This window comes from Salmo salar, chromosome ssa14 (genome assembly GCF_905237065.1).
Source record: "Salmo salar chromosome ssa14, Ssal_v3.1, whole genome shotgun sequence".
Taxonomy (NCBI): domain Eukaryota; kingdom Metazoa; phylum Chordata; class Actinopteri; order Salmoniformes; family Salmonidae; genus Salmo; species Salmo salar.
Genome location: NC_059455.1, coordinates 7,786,880 through 7,805,044, shown reverse-complemented (window position 1 = coordinate 7,805,044; position 18,165 = coordinate 7,786,880). Strand labels below are relative to the sequence as shown.

At 39.8% G+C, this 18,165-nt stretch overlaps 1 protein-coding gene across 1 annotated transcript in view; it reads right to left on the bottom strand.

Moving 5' to 3' along the window:
- Positions 1-18,165, bottom strand: part of LOC106568695 (probable G-protein coupled receptor 158) — an 84,257-nt gene that overhangs the window by 41,604 nt on the left and 24,488 nt on the right. Inside the window, exon 3 of the mRNA XM_014139260.2 lies at positions 1,414-1,516. Coding sequence (XP_013994735.2) covers positions 1,414-1,516 — 103 coding nt within the window. The remainder of the gene's footprint in view (positions 1-1,413; positions 1,517-18,165) is intronic.

The following is an 18,165-nucleotide window of genomic DNA, read 5'->3' as shown; positions in this document are numbered from 1 at the left end:
CTGCCTGGCCATTGATTCAGCATGCTTGCTAGCTAAGTGAGCCAGCTAATCATGAATGCACAATCAGCCCAAAGAAGCACTACACAAATTGCAGACAATTTGCCCTGCTACAGTGGCTAGCTAGCCATGTAGCCAGTTGAAGTCGGAAGTTTACATACACCTTAGCCAAATACATTTAAACTCAGTTTTTCACAATTCCTGATATTTAATCAGAGTAAAAATTCCCTCTTAGGACAGTTAGGATCACCACTTTATTTTAAGAATGTGAAATGTCAGAATAATAGCAGAGAGAATGATTTATTTCAGCTTTTATTTCTTTCATCACATTCCCAGTGGGTCAGAAGTTTACATACACTCAATTAGTATTTGGTAGCATTGCCTTTAAATTGTTTAACTTGGGTCAAACGTTTCGGGTAGCCTTCCACAGGTAGAAGGTAGAACACTGTTGGTTCCAGGTAGAACCCTAGAGGGACAGCCAAAGAACCCTTTTGGAATCTTAGAGTTCTGTCGGAGAGTTGCTGAACATATTTATGCATAGACAACCTCTTATATGAACTCTCTTAATTGTGTAAAATTAAGAAAAAACATTGACTAATCAAAGAAATATTAAGGAAATCTTTTCACTTTTTGTCAGCATCTAAATTCATGGGGTTTGCCATGCCTTGGAAGATGAGACCCTCTCCCCGCCAGTTTTTAATTAATGCTTTATTTCTTTATTGTCTTGATAGTTGCTGGGAAACAACAATACGTGAAATCGGGTTGTGAAGAATAACAGTGGCAGGTCAATTCAGAAGTGGAAATGAGTATCTCTCCTACAAGCCGGAGAGGCGCATTTGAAATATTTTTTTAATGACGTGTTTGTGGGCTTTTGAAGATGACTTTTACCCCTCGATGCTACTTTCAAGTCTCCCATTGCATTCCAATAAGGCTGTCACATCCTCAAGGCGTGCTGTCTAGGAGATTTTATGAAAAGGACTGTATACATACTAATACTTTACTCCATATGCCCTGGTGGTAACCTAAGTCTGTGCTTGCAAAGTCATCCAAGGTATTTGTACAGAGGAATCAAAAATAAAATATTTCTTCCATCGTTCCATCCATCACCATTCCATCCATTCTTTCATCCCTCCAACCAACCTAGCAGACTAGTATCCTACAAACTACAAATGAACAATATCAACAACAAAAAATACATGGATATTATAATCACTTATTAAATTATTATTTAACCTACATGAAAAAAAATGATCATGATGCCAAACCAATATCAATGAAAACGAATGCCCAGGTGCCCCTTGATTTCCATGTTGGTCCGTCACTCACATCTGCTGCTAATGCTAAAATAAAGTGATTGAAATCAGAGTGGAGGGAACAGATGCCACATGTTGCTGGGTAGGGAAACCGCAAACCTACTTGTGAAACCGTTGAGTGCCACTCTCCTAGGGTGGTAGAAGCCTCTCCGGCATTGGCACTTGTACTTGTCCAGCACGAATCCATGGCCGACAATGGGAGTGCACTAGGGAGAGATAAGAGAGAAAAAGAGAGCGAGAGAGAGAGCAAGAGAGAAAGAAAGAAAGAGTGTTTATATGAAAGCCAGGTAAACAGGATGGAGGGAAGAATGAAGGGAATGTGACTCAGCCTTCTGTTTGTGTTTCTTGAAAGTCACAAAAAAACATGTTTTGTGTATTTCTAAAATGATATGAAATACCCTGTGGCGCTGTTATGGGAAATTCTGTCAAAAACTGAAATATTTGGGTTGGTTATGTAAGGTTGGAAAATGTCTCTATGACAGAACAGTCCCTAGCTCTTCCCTTTTTTTCCCTATTCTGGTCTGTGCTCTTTGAAAAGGCACTCTCATTTCCTATTCAATTCTCAACTCAATTCAAATTAAACTCACTGACAGGCCTTTACTAACAGCCTTGGAATTCAGTTATTTAAACAGAACCTAGTTTACCTTTCTCAGCTATATGTTAACGTTTACATTGTGTAGTCATATAATCACAGACAAATACTACAGCGGATGTAGACATTAATCATGACAACACAGAAAGGGTATTAGGTCAAACTTAAAGCATCCTGATAAAATGCCTCTACAACACTGTCACATAACACTGATGTAGAATTCCATACAGTTCGATCAACTTTCCATAAAGACAACTGGCAAATGTTAATGTTTTTATTAGAAAATTGTGAAAGCCACATTCTGTCAGATGTATTTATCATCAGAGGGGGCCCACTACCAAAAACAATGTAAACCATATTACAGGGTGCCATTTTCCCATGCAAATTTTAGCACTTGATTTCTGCATTGCACATAACATCATTAATCAGACACTGGGAGCGATTTGTCTAAATGAACTCGTCTCAACCCTGTTATTAAATTAAGCGTATTTTCTTCTGATGGGCAGATCCCGAGCAAAAGCCCCAATAATGATCCTGAGAACAGCGTCAGGGGAAATAACACACCCATGCCAAGTTGCAGGAATATAATTAATACCTAAATTAAGAATTAAAACCTGTTTGCAGAATTTAAATTTGCTGCATAATTCCAGCTTGGAGACTGAGTGATGGCTGGCTATGAGCTCCTGGACCATCTGGATCGACTGGGAGGAAACACTTTCCTTAAAAATGTGCAGTTTTGAGCTCCGTCCGAAATAGATTTGCAATGACATGAATGCTCATGAATAGTGGATTATACTGTGTGTGTGTGATGGCATTATGTAGGGGTTGAGACATTGTATTTCAGTGGTGATGTAGAGAAACTGGGGTAGGCCTTGAAGGAAGGGCAGTCAAACCTACTTGTTACTTTGAAGCATAAACTGTAGTGGTTTAGATCAATTGTCTTTGAGCCTAGAGAACTAGCTCCCCTTCACCACTAATCATATTCTACTGGGAGGAGAAGGTTTTGTAATGTCTGATTTGAAGTGTGAAAGCCTGGCAAAAACAAACAGATAAAATCTTGCTGTTATAGCTCTGTGTTTAGGGGAAAATATAATGAATGTTTTATCACCAATATTTTGAGGAAGCAGTGTGAGATATCCCTTGGCAAGTTGATCAACACTTTGTTTCTTACATTCCAGTGGCGTGTCCAGAACATTATGAATGGGGTGGCCATGTTGGGGCACATAACATTTGAAAGTGCCACCCAGAGTGAGAATTATCCTGTGAAATTTGGGGGGTCTAAAATGTTTTAAGGGGACCTCCTAATTTATGGGTGTCACGTTTGTGTGTAGGAATGGACCAAGGCGCAGCGTAAATATCGTTCCACATATTTGTATTATAATGTGAAACTATGCAAAACATACAATAAACCATAAACAAAGCAACAAACTGTGATGAAGAGGTGCAACATGCACTAACTCAAAATAATCTCCCACAAAACAAAGGTGGGAAAAACAACTACTTAAATATGATCCCCAATTAGAGACAACGATGACCAGCTGCCTCTAATTGGGGATCATCCAAAAACCCCAACATCGAAAAACAGAAACTAGACCCAAACAACATAGAAAAATTTAACTAGAATAAACCCCCCAGTCACGCCCTGACCTACTCTACCATAGAAAATAAGAGCACACAATGGTCAGGACGTGACAATGGGCTTTATAGTAAAGACATAATTTAACTGTAAAAATGTATTACCTTTTAATGTGTCATGAACACAACCAGTCATGACGTTTTCATCTGATTGTCAAACAAATCACTTAAAAAACAAGGTTAAATAGGTTACCTGCGCACGTTCGTCTACTCCAAAATTCATCTACATCCGAACAGCGCAATGTGTACCTGCCATTTGAATGGAAAGGGACATTACAAACACCATGTGTAATGACATTCAGCCTACAAAGTGGTGTGTATTGATTGATGCCAAGGAAAACGAGGCTTCCCCCAAAATTTGAACAATACAAAAATAAACTAACGTATACAATTATTTCTCATTCGTGTCTATCCACGTTTCATAATTTTACTTGAATTCGGAAGAGGCTAAATCTATTTAACCAAAGAAAGAGTCCGAGCGAGGCCCTCCCAGAAAGTCTGAGATCTGATAGGTCGTTGCTGAATATATTGATAATTTTGACCAAGATGCATACTGACAGCAAGACTCATAAATCTCACCGGAGAAAGCATCCGAGCAAGCAAAACAGCTCCCCTCTGTCTTAGTATATGTAGCCCATATATCTGATCCTGTCTGTCCGAAATAATATGACATGTTCTTTCTGGGGGGGGGGCAACTGTGGTGGCCAATCAGATTTCGGGGGGGTCATGGCCAATGTTCCGTCAAATTTGTTTAAGCTTTTTGAAACTTCTGGCACGCGTTTACTGTGAACACTGACGCTGTAACATCTTTAAATTAGTTTTAACAGTGGTCAAGTAGGCTACTGTGGCTATTTCATCACAATGTAGGACCTAACATGAAGACAATGGAAAATGCGTCCCATAACTGTCACGTCCTGACCAGTATAAAGGGTTATTTGTTGTGGTAGTTTGGTCAGGATGTGGCAGAGGGTATTTGTTTTATGTGGTTCGGGGTGGTGGCTTATTTAGTAGGGCGTTTGATTGATTATTTCCAGGTTTTTGGTCTATGTTCTATGTTTTGGTATTTCTATGTTCTTTCTGGTTTGTTGTATTTCTATGTTTAGGTTATGGGGGGTTGGACTCTGAATTGGAGGCAGGTGCTTTCTAGTTGCCTCTGATTGAGAGTCCTATATATGGGTAATTGTTTGGTGTAGTGTTTGTGGGAGATTGTTTCTTGTTTTGCTGAGTGTGCCCGACAAGACTGTTTCGTTGTTCGTGAGTTCGTTTCGTTTTGTTGTTTTTTGGTGTTCTTGTTATTTAAATAAATATACAAGATGAGCATCCACATTCCTGCTGCGTTTTGGTCCTCCATTCCAGACGACAACCGTGACAATAACATTTTAACAGGGAAATAGCTGTTCTATCGTTCAGCCTACAGTAACAGCCAATGTGTGGTGTTCAATGTACTCTAGGCCTACATTGCATGAGACTTGAAAAAAACATGCAGGGTTTGACATTAACCTGTTTATCCACTTGTCCTTCAGACAAGGAGGTGACTGAAAATGTTGTGTTGTTTGATGCAAGAAACCACTTTACAAAATAAAATGCATCCTTATTCCCACACCATTATTACATGGAATTAGACGAATTATGCTACCCTCTGCCTATTGGCTACTTAGCTTATTCAAGACTGTCTCAAAATGCAACACTGCTGCTTTAAGAAAAAAAGAAAAAAAGCTCTTTACCTGTGAAATGCGAATGTTTTGTGCTCTTATAAGAATCAATCACTCCCCCATTGCTGACTACAAATGATCTATAACTAGGCTAATAACTCACTAACTAGCAAAGAATATGAACAAATATACAAATGTGCACACGTCGCTACATGTAGCTCTCACTTTGATCTCAAAACAAGCCCATCTACTCACTACCGCTCAGACTGTAAAAACATTCCAGTTCAAAGTGAATGGCACAGATCTATACATGGCAATGGCCTATTTGCATATAGGCCTACTGCAGCTCTGATTGGTTATTGCGCACCGGTCTGTGTCGAGTACAGGCCCGAGTCGTGCCTGTCAGCGCAGTAGAATCCTACTCCGATGCGTTCTGCCTACAATAAAATCTCTTGCATAGTTAGTTTTGCATACCAAGTCTTGCATAGTTTGATTTGTTCGGTATGTTGCATTGAAAGTGTCTAATATTGTATTGATTCCATCACAATTGCCACAGCAAAGGGATACGTTGAGACTGTCAACTGACGGGGAAAACTCCAGAAAGTTGAGTGAAGTTCAATCTTATGCTTCTCTGCAGGGGCTGATATTTATTTTGCAAGGCCTGGGCCACCCCCTGAACACGCCATTGTTACATTCTCGGAAAAATACTGTACATTTACTGGGATAATAGTTTACAACTGTATTCGTTGTATATTCGTGTCAGAAATGGGATCCAGAAAATGAGGAACGGTTGATTTGAAAAGGGCACTGATTTGAATAACTGGGCCTGAATTTATTGATTATCTTCCAGGTGTATTGAAAACAAAGCGAAACTAGTTCATGGGCAAGCTGCTACTACGATTGGAGCAGGCGGCAAAGAACTGGTCTCCCAAGAGGTTCAGAGAGTCAGACTGCACAAACTTCCAACATCTGCAGAGAGCGCACAAGCATGTTAATATCATCTACCACCCAGCAGGGGAGTGTGGGTAAATAAACCCTCCAGCTTTATTATGGATTTATTTTGTGCTTACGTTAGCTCTGAAGGAGAAACTCATTAAGATAACACCCACCAAGGGCCATGGAGCGCATGGAAGTATGCTTATTGTGTGGGATTATCGAAGTCAATGGAAGAATTTATATCAACTTGCATTTATATCAACTTGAAATAACAGCTTGTGTTGATATGTGCTCAGTGACATGACATCTGTCGCTGTATCTCAAGTTCAGGGTGCATCTAGAGCACAAATTCATCTCTTTAGCCACCTGCAGTGTATTTAAACGATACACACGTGACAAGGGTTGATGTGGTTCTTGGTTGTGCCATGTGTGTCATACAGTAGATTGACATGGGAGTTTTTTTTTTTCATTAGTCCACTGTTGATACAGCCCCAAAATGTTTGGTCTGTCAGCTGTCAAGTTTTTTGCATCATCATGATAATGTGCCAAGTGACACTTTGCTTTCTTGAAAACTTGACTGCTGACAGTGGACTAATTAAAAAAATACCAACGTATAGTTTTTGAGTAGAGTTTTCCTTTAACAGTGAGTATCAGTACCTCTCCATACATCACTAATCAGTCTTTTATACTGACTTGGCTCCAGGCTGGAATTAAATGGTGCCAGGGTCTCTCCTTGTTCTTCTGGAGTTATGAAAATGTGCGAATTAGTCTTTAGATATGTCACAGTTTATTATATCACCATCTTGTAAAGGGAGAGTGTAATAATATGTGATTGTGCCCATGCTATTTTGGTAACATGTTATTTCACATATTACCACGTACATGTGACAGGGCTAGCAGACGCTATTGTGAAACAGTCAAGAAAAGAGCGACCCATTACATCTTAATTCAACCATGAGAATACTTCAAGGGAGAACAGAAAGGTTAACATTCATCTTGGTGTATGCACCTCGTGGTCAAAATGGTTGGAATCAGACTAGGATCTTACAATGACTTTAAAGAACTTGAGTCTATGTTCCTGCGGCGTGCTGTCTACCAAATGCTCTAATCAGGCAATATGCAAATTAGAGGGGGATTCCCTTTTGTGTTACGCCGATTGGAATTCCCCTTTGAATAATGTGTAGCCAGGTATTTACTCTGACCTTTACTCCAAAACTGTCTAACCTTGGCTCAAAATAGATTTCGGAATCTGCATTATGCCCCTCATCTTCTTAGGCACTTTCTTATATTTATCCCTGGTCTTTAATAGACTGGTGGTGGCTCGTTAATGGGCAAGGTCTTGCAAAGTGCAGCAAGAAAGTCTACATTTCAGACGTGCACATTAAAGTCCTCCATATCGGGGACTTTGAGCGGTTCTGGACCGGTTCCGTCTAACATTTTGGTGTACATTCTCATGCCTTATAATGCCAAAAAGACCCATCTGTCTGCTCTCCGTTTCCACTCTCTAAGGAGCTGACTTGAAGTGTCAGGTTTCAGACCCCATATTTGCATAGGAAGTGATGTGTCACATTTTCTAGCCTATCCTAGCAAAAATAGATTCTCTTCCTCTAAGTGAGTCAGCCCAGCTTGCGAGACAGCAAATGAACGATAGCAGTCTAGTGAGTCCAGCCATTCATCTCGCTGTGATATTCTCAAACCGATTTAGAGGTCTCAACATGAAAAAAATACTACATTTCATAGAATTGAAAGAAGACCACTTTATCTTGGACACAGATGGACGAAATCACTGTGTGCTTAAAGCTGAAGTACAGTTTAATGAGTCTGCACACATTTGAATGGTACCTCTGTTGACAGTTTTAAAATAGTGCCAATATTGTACTGTCACTAAGTATGATCATAGTTATTTTACAGTGATAAGAAATATGAACTCTTATAGTAAGTAATTTATAATTTGATTGTTAATATATTTAGAAAGCATTTCAGTAATTTCAAGACCCATTGCCCCACTACTTCGTATTTTCATAATATTTGTACTATGTACTTGAGCTTGTGTCTTCAAAAATGAGTATCATTGCACTGAAATAGATTGTGCTAACACTCCCTGGGGGAAAGGGAAGGCAGGGTGAGAAGTGAGTCAGAGTTGCAGCATGTAACATAGACATTAATAGGGTGAAAGTCGCATGTTGCAATCATTTCAGCTTCAGCTATAGCAGGGTTTCCAAACTCAGACACCCACATTTTGTTTTTTCCCTAGCATTACACAGCTGATTCAAATAATCAACTAATCATCAAGCTTTGATCATTTGAATCAGCTGTGTACTGTAGTGTTAGGGCGAAAACTAAAACATGTACCGCTTGGGGTGTCAAGCACCGAGTTTGGGAAGCGCTGAGCTATAGGTTTAGAACATTTTAGAGTGGAGGATTCAATATTCGTATCTTTCGTCAAGAGATCATGTATCAGTTGGCTGGGACATGCCCTCAGAATACATCGGAACCATACCTCCACATTATCTTTGTATTGAATCCTAATTGGACAAGAAAGAAGTGTGGTAATGATGTGGTAGTGATGTACATAACCTGAGGTTCAGTACAAGACTAAAATGACAGTTTGAAATGGACAACCTCGTGGTGGCTTTAGTTACCCCAATGCGAGATGAGGACCAAGTAAGACATTTTTTGGAGGTCAAGCTCCATGATAATGAAAATAAAATCCCCACATCGCAGATGGAGTTTCTCTGAAAGGTTTTGTGTTTCTTGAGATCAAATTTAATAGGTTGTTCAGTGTGGTTTGTGGGCTTCCTGGGAAAGAATCGCTAGTCTCTCTGTCCAATTTTAGTTTTCTCTGAATGCAACTTTGGGCAAGAAAGCGGGAAAACAGGACGCTAGGGGAGAGAGAACACGCTGTTCCTCCAAAATCTGAAAATATCCCTGAGATCATTAAACCGTGAAAGCATTACAATCACTCTTTCCCCAGGGGTCTGCAGACTGCAGCCTCACACTGAAATATGTCTGAGAAGAAAGGCCTTGGTCTCTAGACTGTCTGGAAACTCTCTATCAATGTATGAGACAGGGAGAATTTAGCCACTATTAGATGGTCACCTACTGCAAACCACACAGTGTGCGGTAAATAGGACTCGATGTTGGTTTTCTGGGAGCAGATAAGAAGGTGGTGAACTGAAAACTTCCTGAAGGGAGTACATAGCCATTCTTCCTCATAACCTGTGCTTAATTAAATGGCTAATTAAGGGTCTCATTTGGTGGTGTTTTAGCTATATATATCACTCCCAAACTTTTACAGATGCACAATCGAGAGCATCCTGTCGGGCCGTATCACCGCCCGGTACGGCAGCTGCTCCGCCCATAACCGTAAGGCTCTCCAGAGGGTAGTAAGGTCTGCACAACCCATCACCGGGTGCAAACTACCTGCCCTCCAGGACACCTACACCACACGATGTCACAGGAAGGCCAAAAAGATCATCAAGGACAACAACCAACCGAGCCACTGCCTGTTCACCCCGCTATCATCCAGAAGGCGAGGTCAGTACAGGTGCATCAAAGCAGCACATCAATTCCTAGTACAGGTGCATCATAACCCTAACCCTAACCCTGAAAAACAGCTTCTATCTCAAGGCCATCAGACTGTTAAACAGCCATCACTAACATTGAGTGGCTGCTGCCAACATACTGACTCAACTCTAGCCACTAAATAATGGAAAAATGTATGTAATCAATTTATCACTAGCCACTTTATATAATGCTTACATAGCCTACATTACTCATCTCATATGTATATCCTGTACTCTATACCATCTACTGCATCTTGCCATCTTGATGTAATGTATCACTAGCCACTTTAAACAATGCCACTTTATATAATGTTTACATACCCTACATTACTCATCTCATATGTATATCCTGTACTCTATACCATCTACTGCATCTTGCCATCTTGATGTAATGTATCACTAGCCACTTTAAACAATGCCACTTTATATAATGCTTACATACCCTACATTACTCATCTCATATGTATATCCTGTACTCTATACCATCTACTGCATCTTGCCATCTTGATGTAATGTATCACTAGCCACTTTAAACAATGCCACTTTATATAATGTTTACATACCCTACATTACTCATCTCATATGTATATCCTGTACTCTATACCATCTACTGCATCTTGCCTATGCCGTTCGGGCATCACTCATTCTTATATTTTTATGTACATATTCGTATTAATTCCTTTACACTTGTGTGTATAAGGTGTTGTTGTGAAAATGTTAGGTTATATTACTTGTTAGATATTACTGCATGGTCGGAACTAGAAGCACAAGCATTTCGCTACACTCGCATTAACATCTGCTAACCATGTGTATGTGACAAATAAATTTGATTTGGTTTGATTATACATGCAATGATAAACTCCTCAACCACTGAGAGAACTGTACATCTGGAAAAGAGTCCTTTCCCATCACATGCAAATCACTTCAAACAGAAGAGGACATAATAGAATGGCAATGGAAGAGGTTATAAAGCGGACACAGAGAGGAAAACAGAAGTTGACATTTGTGTTTTATAAGGAAGACGAGCCTCTGTTATCCACCATTGGCACCGGTGGGTGGTCACTGAGCCCCACACAGTCAGGTCCAGGAGGCCCAAGACAATTAGGATAAGCTGGTGTTCTGTTGACAGCCTCTTTAATATTGCTGTGGCAGCCGCAGAGCTGCAGACACTAGATTAGGAGTAAATTATGTTTCCTTGAGGCTGAATCCCTCTTATCCTGCCAGCATGTCTGTTGTCAGGGGAGTAACAGCCAAAGAATAGGAAAGTGGAGAGAGGCAATATGTATCTAAGGCTCAACAATTACAGACCTTCCCCTAAAATTCAGGCATCAGGTATTTTTTATTCTTACTAACTATTCATCCAAGTAGGTAATTGAGAACACATTTGCTTTTACAATATGGCATAATAGGATTATAGAAGAATTGAATGCAATTTGCCGGAAGTAAAAATTTCCAATTGCAAAGTGAATTGACAAAATAGGCTATAATGAAATGTGAGTGAAGACTGCTGTTGTAAAAAATGTTTTGCCATTAATTAAACTGTAATAAGCTTGGACCTTTGTAGGTAATGTCAAGTCTTTTATACACTCTAAAATGTGTTCAGTTGTTCCTGCTGGCAACAGATCGTTCTTCGCCTGCACAGTGGTAACACTCATACAGATCAATAGTGGCTTCTCATCTCAGGGTAAGTAACTGGGAGTTGCACGCATTTCTCTGCCAATTTATCATCACCCAAAAGCCCATTGTCAGAGGAGCACACCGGCTAAATGTCAAAGGACCAATTATAACACCATTATCCCAGTCCTGCCAGAAAGCAGTTCTTAATCCACCAGTTTCATTCTGTTTAACACCGTAAAACATCAGTAACACAAAGTCACTCAAAGTCGTTTATGCTCCCTTTAGTTTTTACTCGTTTTTAGCTTCTAACATGTTGACCACACTGCGCTGCGTGTTGCAAAATAAATGTACACATACATGTTATTCCATCATTTCATCCAAACTGCTTGGGCAGATGCAACTAGCATCTACGTAGCCAAACATTAAAATAAAACATGGTTCTATTTTTGACACTTGATGTGCTGCAAGTCCTGCCTCTCCAATCTCCTCATTGGTTTTTAGGAGCATATACCCACGTGGGTGATTGAAAGATGAGCTGAGGTCCACACTCCAGTCCAGTTGGTTGAAGGAGGAGAGATTACTAGAAACTAACTAGGTTTACTCTTTTATCTGTGGATTAATTGTCGGAGTAGTGGAGCTTGTGCATTTTAGGTAAAATAACAACCCAATGTTTATATCCCAGGACAAATTAGCTAGCAACAGCAAGCTAGCTAGCTAAATGGCCATGAATGTTTCATGCGTTTCGACCTGTCCCTAAATTAATATAAGTGGTTCAGAGTTCGTTTTGACATTTCAACCTGCGTGTCCTGATCACATCTGGTGTGAATGGACAAAATCAACATGCGAGTGATGGCGCTTGCAGATGCATGCGCGTGCCCGGTCTAGTCAGCATGTAAGCAAGTAGCCTAGGTCCAATAGCCGAGAGTCATTTGAAACTTAAGTCTTGAGCCTATTAATTCCCGCCATCTCCTTGAGCAGTCTTGCCTTATTCGCTAATTGAGACATTCCATCCTGTCAGCAGCCATCTTGTCACATCCTGCTCGGGTCCCTTAAGGTGTGTTCAAGACGTCTGAGAATGTGTAGTGTGAGGATGAGTGGAATTAATAAACAACAAAGCTATGAAGCTTTGATGAGGCAGGTCTGTTAATTCACTCAATTCACTCTCCCAGTCTGTTAGGGTAGCTCCATGTGTTCATAAGGGTTCTTATAGCCACGGCTATAGCTGGGGCTTCCTATCATCGAGCTGTTAAATTCTGTCACAGTCAACCGGAAATGCAATTTGGCATTTCATAATGAGCATCTGTGAATGTACCATCTTCATTACGGTTGATTAACAGGCAGCTTGAGACTTCAGTGGCTTCAGCCAGAATAGGCTATGGAGGTCTTTTTGTTGGTTTACTTTAACAGGGAAAAATACAAATTCCCTCATTCCCAAATAATGGTTTGAAACTCCCTCTGGAAAGATGAGATACGAGGGGACTCTGACAGAACTCTATTTTTGTCTCTTTGCTTTTTCCTCCACTTGCCAGTTTTTTTTATCTGTTGGAGATAAAATGGGGATGGATGTGCGTGCCTGCCTGGAACTATGCTACTCTGTTGGAGCCAGCACACACATCCAAAGACTGTTCAGCTTTAGAACTGCATTCACTGGACCGTTCTGCTGTGGTGATAAATAAAACACAACCCATGTGGTCCTCAGATTCAAAGGCCCCAACAGTATAGAGTACAACCTTTGTGCTTTATGTAATCGAAAATGACCTCAACTTGAATTCTGAGTGACAACATTGTGCATTAAGATGATTTTGACAGAAAGATTTGAAGTAATCCTTATGACAACTTTGATAGAATAATGCAACATTGAGCCTATGGTTTGTGAATATTCACAGCAAGGCAGCCGATTCTTATTTTATTCTCCAGCACATAATAGGATGACTCGTAGAATCTGACATTTCAATTTGAAAGAAGTCAAAATGATGAGTCACCAAAGTGAAAAGTACAACAACAAAAAACCACAGACAGGGTCAGTGATGCACTTCTTTTGATTGTGGGGGAACCGAAGCTGTTCTCATGTCAATGACATGACAAAACATGAGTATTTTAGTGATGGTACATTGCAGGCACGCACATCACAGCGAGAAAGGTTTTGTTTATTTCTTTGCCACAATATTTTTTGTCAATATCCACTACTCTCCTCTCATCCTGAGCGAGGAATAATAAGGGAAGTGAAAGAGGCAGTGAGGTAGAAACATAAATATTTACGTTGCGCCTTCTCCTGTTGTTGCGCTGAGACAAGGTTGAGGCCAAAGCAATTTTTTTTTTTGCAGGGCAGATGCAAACGTGTCTTAGTGATACATTTTTCAGATGTGAGGGAAAAGCCTGAACATTAAAGTGTATGTGTCACTGCCACACTATTGGGTTTAAGCCTAAATTAACTGATGCCAGCCCACATAACACATTTCAGTATATAGGCAATGCCCTCTACATTGTGCGAGTATTGTTCTGTATGTTTTGCCCATTCCATTTGCTCTGTATATTGCTGATTATAAAGTACTGTATGCATATACATGTACTTACAGAGATAGTGTGTGTTTGGAGTGTTAACTGGAAGATGCCCAAAGAAAAATCCACTCAAAAACTATCTTTTGTTTTTTTTAATCATTAGTCCACTGTTGATACCGTCTGAAAACATTTTTCATGTCAGCAGTCAAGTTTTCAAGATATTGGACTTTCAAGACAAAAAAATGTCATTTGCCACATCACCATGATGATGCAAAATGAAGGGAGAGAGAAACAAAGAGAATGAGGTATTAACGGGTAAGGAAATGACTTGAAGATTCCATCTCTGGGCTTCTCTGAAGTGTTAAGTGCCTCCATGAAGATGGAGCGAGAGAGAGAGAGAGAGAGGAACTGCAGATGAATAGAGGAAGGGAGGAACGGAGGAGAGTCGAAGGCGGACTACCCTCCTTAGCTGTCACAGCAGCTCATGCTCATAAGCAAAGCGACCCCTTTGAAGCTGTTTATCTCTATCGCCAGGTTTCAGAGGATTTGCAGGAAAAACACACACACCTAATACAGACTCAAAACATTCTTAACTCTCACTAATTACATATGCTACAGTCCTTTTGTAACATACTTCCCTACAACAGAGGATCCATAATGCATGAGGGCTTGTGTTTGTTTTTTTAACACAGGCACTTCCTATGCATGCTCCCTGATTCAGGGCAAATGAGAAAAGGGCAACAGCAGTTCCTCTGCATGAAGTAGTAGATGTGTGGATGGAACCACAAGTAAAAGTTCATACACAAAATGTCCAGATGATAGCGAGTCAGGTTGTGGCACACATAGATACTGAACCCATGTGGAACCTTTGGCATACCATGTAATGTAATGCCATCGTTTTCTGGTTGTAAACTGGCTGTCTGGTTGAGAAGGCGTCATACAACCAGAATAACCAACTGCTCTCTGTTACAACCAGATAACCACGTAAAATAGTTGCCACAAAGTTGTACGTTGTAGTCTTTGGGGACTTGATGAGCCCTGCATACGATTTCTATAGCTATTCAACGAACATGTTGGTCTGCTAAATGACTAAAATGTAAATGTAAAATAATAATACCCCATTGGGCAAAACTGGTTGCAACATTGTCGGGCTGTAAAGGGAAGTTTTGTTAACGTTTTTTATGACGTCTTTCCCATGATGTCTTGATCTTGCCATGACAAATATGTCTTTACCTGGTTGATACAGAGACCAATTGGCTGTAATCTGGTTCTATTATGTCTTCTCAACCAAAAAGGCAGATTGCAACCAGATAACCATGTTGCAAATGTTAGATAATAGAGATAATAGGGGGGAAATTGGGCCAATGAGTCATGAATAGGTAGAAGCACTTTGAGATACTGAATGGGGGTAAGTAGAGATGATGATACAACAAGAGAAGAGGACAGGGAGCTTCGAAAACAGATACAATTAAACCAGCTCAGGTTTTGGCCTCGACATAGGCTTACTAATATCACCTACGTGATCGTGTTTCTCCTTAATTATTATCCAGCTAGAGCACAAAACCCCAAAATCAACAGCTAACCCTTTCGTAGGGTGCCCCGCCTAAACAATGCTAAGTGAAACACTAATGTGATTTAAAATCACTTACAAGTACCTGACTGATAGATGTATACGGTTCCATATTGATCCCTACTGTAATAACTGTTTCCCTCTTTCAAATGAGCTCATAAGAGATCGCCAGGCATGATTAAGACTTGACTCGCTGTGAGATTACAATCACCTGGAGCTCCGTAACCATGGATTCCAGTCTACTGGAGCCAAGCGCTGTGGTGACTAATCAATTTACTTCAAAGAGAAGGACACAGAGCATTCAGAATAGCTATGGGTATTTTTCAGTGCTCCACAAAGTGAAAGTCTATGCTTGAGAAATGGTTTGCGGGTGCCAATTTACTATGATGTATGCACGCATAACTGTAAGTCGCTTTGGATAAAATCGTCTGCTAAATGGCATATATTATTTTTATATTATATTACTCTTTAACATTTCTAGGATGACCCAACCTCTTTCCCTCTTGGGTGCATATTGGACCTGACCTCAACTTTCCCCAAAATGCTGTGCTGCAGGATGACACCCGCTCATGTACAGCAAAAAAAAAAACGTTGTTAGGGTCTTTTAAATCAGTTTTAAAAAATTGGCCTAATTCCGTTTTTTCTCAGCTTTCTCGGTTTTGTTTTTCCAGGTTTCAGATTTTCCTTATTTATCCGCCTCCCCCTTCCCCACCCATTTTTCCCCCACTTTAACAGAACAACAACAAGAATATTTTTTTGGTGTGTTCACAGCAATGCTACAACCACACCAACGGACCACTTTTGGGGTCTGGTAAAAATCTTTAATTCAGTGCACAAGCATGTGTTTCTGTAGTGCAGTAAGCGCACGGGTGATGGAGTTTGCAAATCAAATGCTGACTTGTGGTGCCACTGGACAGAGAAAACTGAGTAAGTTAACCTTTATTTATTGTACATTTAAATGAGTCTGTAGGAGTTAAGTGTTGAGTTAGATTACATAGCTACCTCAATCGTTGTTGCAAATCATTTTGGTGACTTCACAGCAATTGTTAGCTAGCTAATTAGATACAGCCACGTGTCATAGGTCAAGTCATGAGATTGGTAAACTAAAGAGGAATATAATTGTATGAATAAAATGGAGTTTCCCCATCTCCCCATTTATTAGAGTATTTCTGGTGCAGAACAGAAATGCCCTTATCCAGATGGTGTGACAAATGCATTTCCTAACAGACCTGCTAACTTTCTTTGTTGTTACTTTTAAAGGTTGAAATCAACATTCAATACCTCCATCAGGCAGATGCGCAAGAACCATTTGTCCACCACCTCAGGAACAAGCTACACTATTCACAGCCCTGTGTAATGTTCAATGTTATTGCATTGCAGGACTTTTTGAAACTTTATATATTTAAATTGTTTTAAAAATGTAAACCTAAAAGAAAATGTATGGTTTAAACTTGTCTTTAATATTTATTTATTTTTACTGTTAGTGATAATTCCCTTAGCCTTTATGTAAAAAATCTAATTAATATTTATGATGTAGCCACTTGACTTTATGGCTGTGCTATCTATTGGAAAACATTCCCCCTGGCCTCAAGGGAGAAGAAAACTAGCTAATTAGCAAAGACATAGCTAGCTAGCTAATGGCCTCACAGAGAAGAAGAAGAAGAAAGACTACACCCTTAAAATCTGTGGTTGATATGTGTCGCGCTTGTGGGGAAAACTATATAAGAGTTACAAACACAATCTCTTTATTACCAAGACGTCGGACCTATGGGGAAGGTCCTTGTGGGAGATGATTGGTTGGTAGATTAAGCCAATGAGTAAGGCGCCAGGAGATTCTCCCGGCACTCTGTATTGGCTAACGAAGGCCATGTTTGTTGTGTTGGTGCACCAGATCTTCCGAGTATTTGGGAGGTCCCTGCCCCATTGAAGTTGACATTATAAATGGTTACGATTAAGGTTAGGATTAGGTAAGAGTTATGGTTAAGGTTAGGGTAGTAGTTAAGGTTAGGATTTAGTGGTGGGACGCAATGGTGTAAAGTACTCAAGCAAAAATACTTTAAAGTACTACCCAAGTAGTTTTTTTGGATATCTGTACTTTACTTCACTATTTACATTTTTGACTAGTTTTACTTCACTACATTCTGAAAGAAAATTACGTACTTTTTACTCCATACATTTTTACAGACACCCAAAAGTACTTGTTACATTTTGAAAGCAGGAGATGAAAATGGTCCAATTCACACACTTATCAAGGGAACATAACTGGTCATCCTACTGCCTCTGATCTGGTGGACTCACTAAACACAAATGCTAAGTTTGTAAATGATGTCTGTGTTGGACTGTCTCCCTGGCTATCAGTAAATAATTAAAAAAAGAAAAAAATCAGGCCATCTGGTTTGCTTAATAAGGAATTTGAAACGATTTAAACTTTTACTTTTGATATGTAAGTATATTTTAGCAATTACATTTACTTTTCATACTTAAGTATATGCAAAACCAAATAGTTTTAGACTTTTACTCAAGTAGTATTTTACCGGGTGACTTTCACTGTTACTTGAGTCATTTTCTATTAAGTTACCTTTACTTTTACTCAAGCATGACAATTGGGTACTTTTTCCACCACTGGAGGGACATCCCAAGGATTATGGGATAGCACTATCCGAATGAGATTAGGTGTAAAGAGAATAACTTCACTTCACTTTAGAGCATGTGCCATCCTTCAGCATGTGACCCTTCATTAAGCACATGTTTATATCATATTTGACACAATTGACATTGGTGATTTATA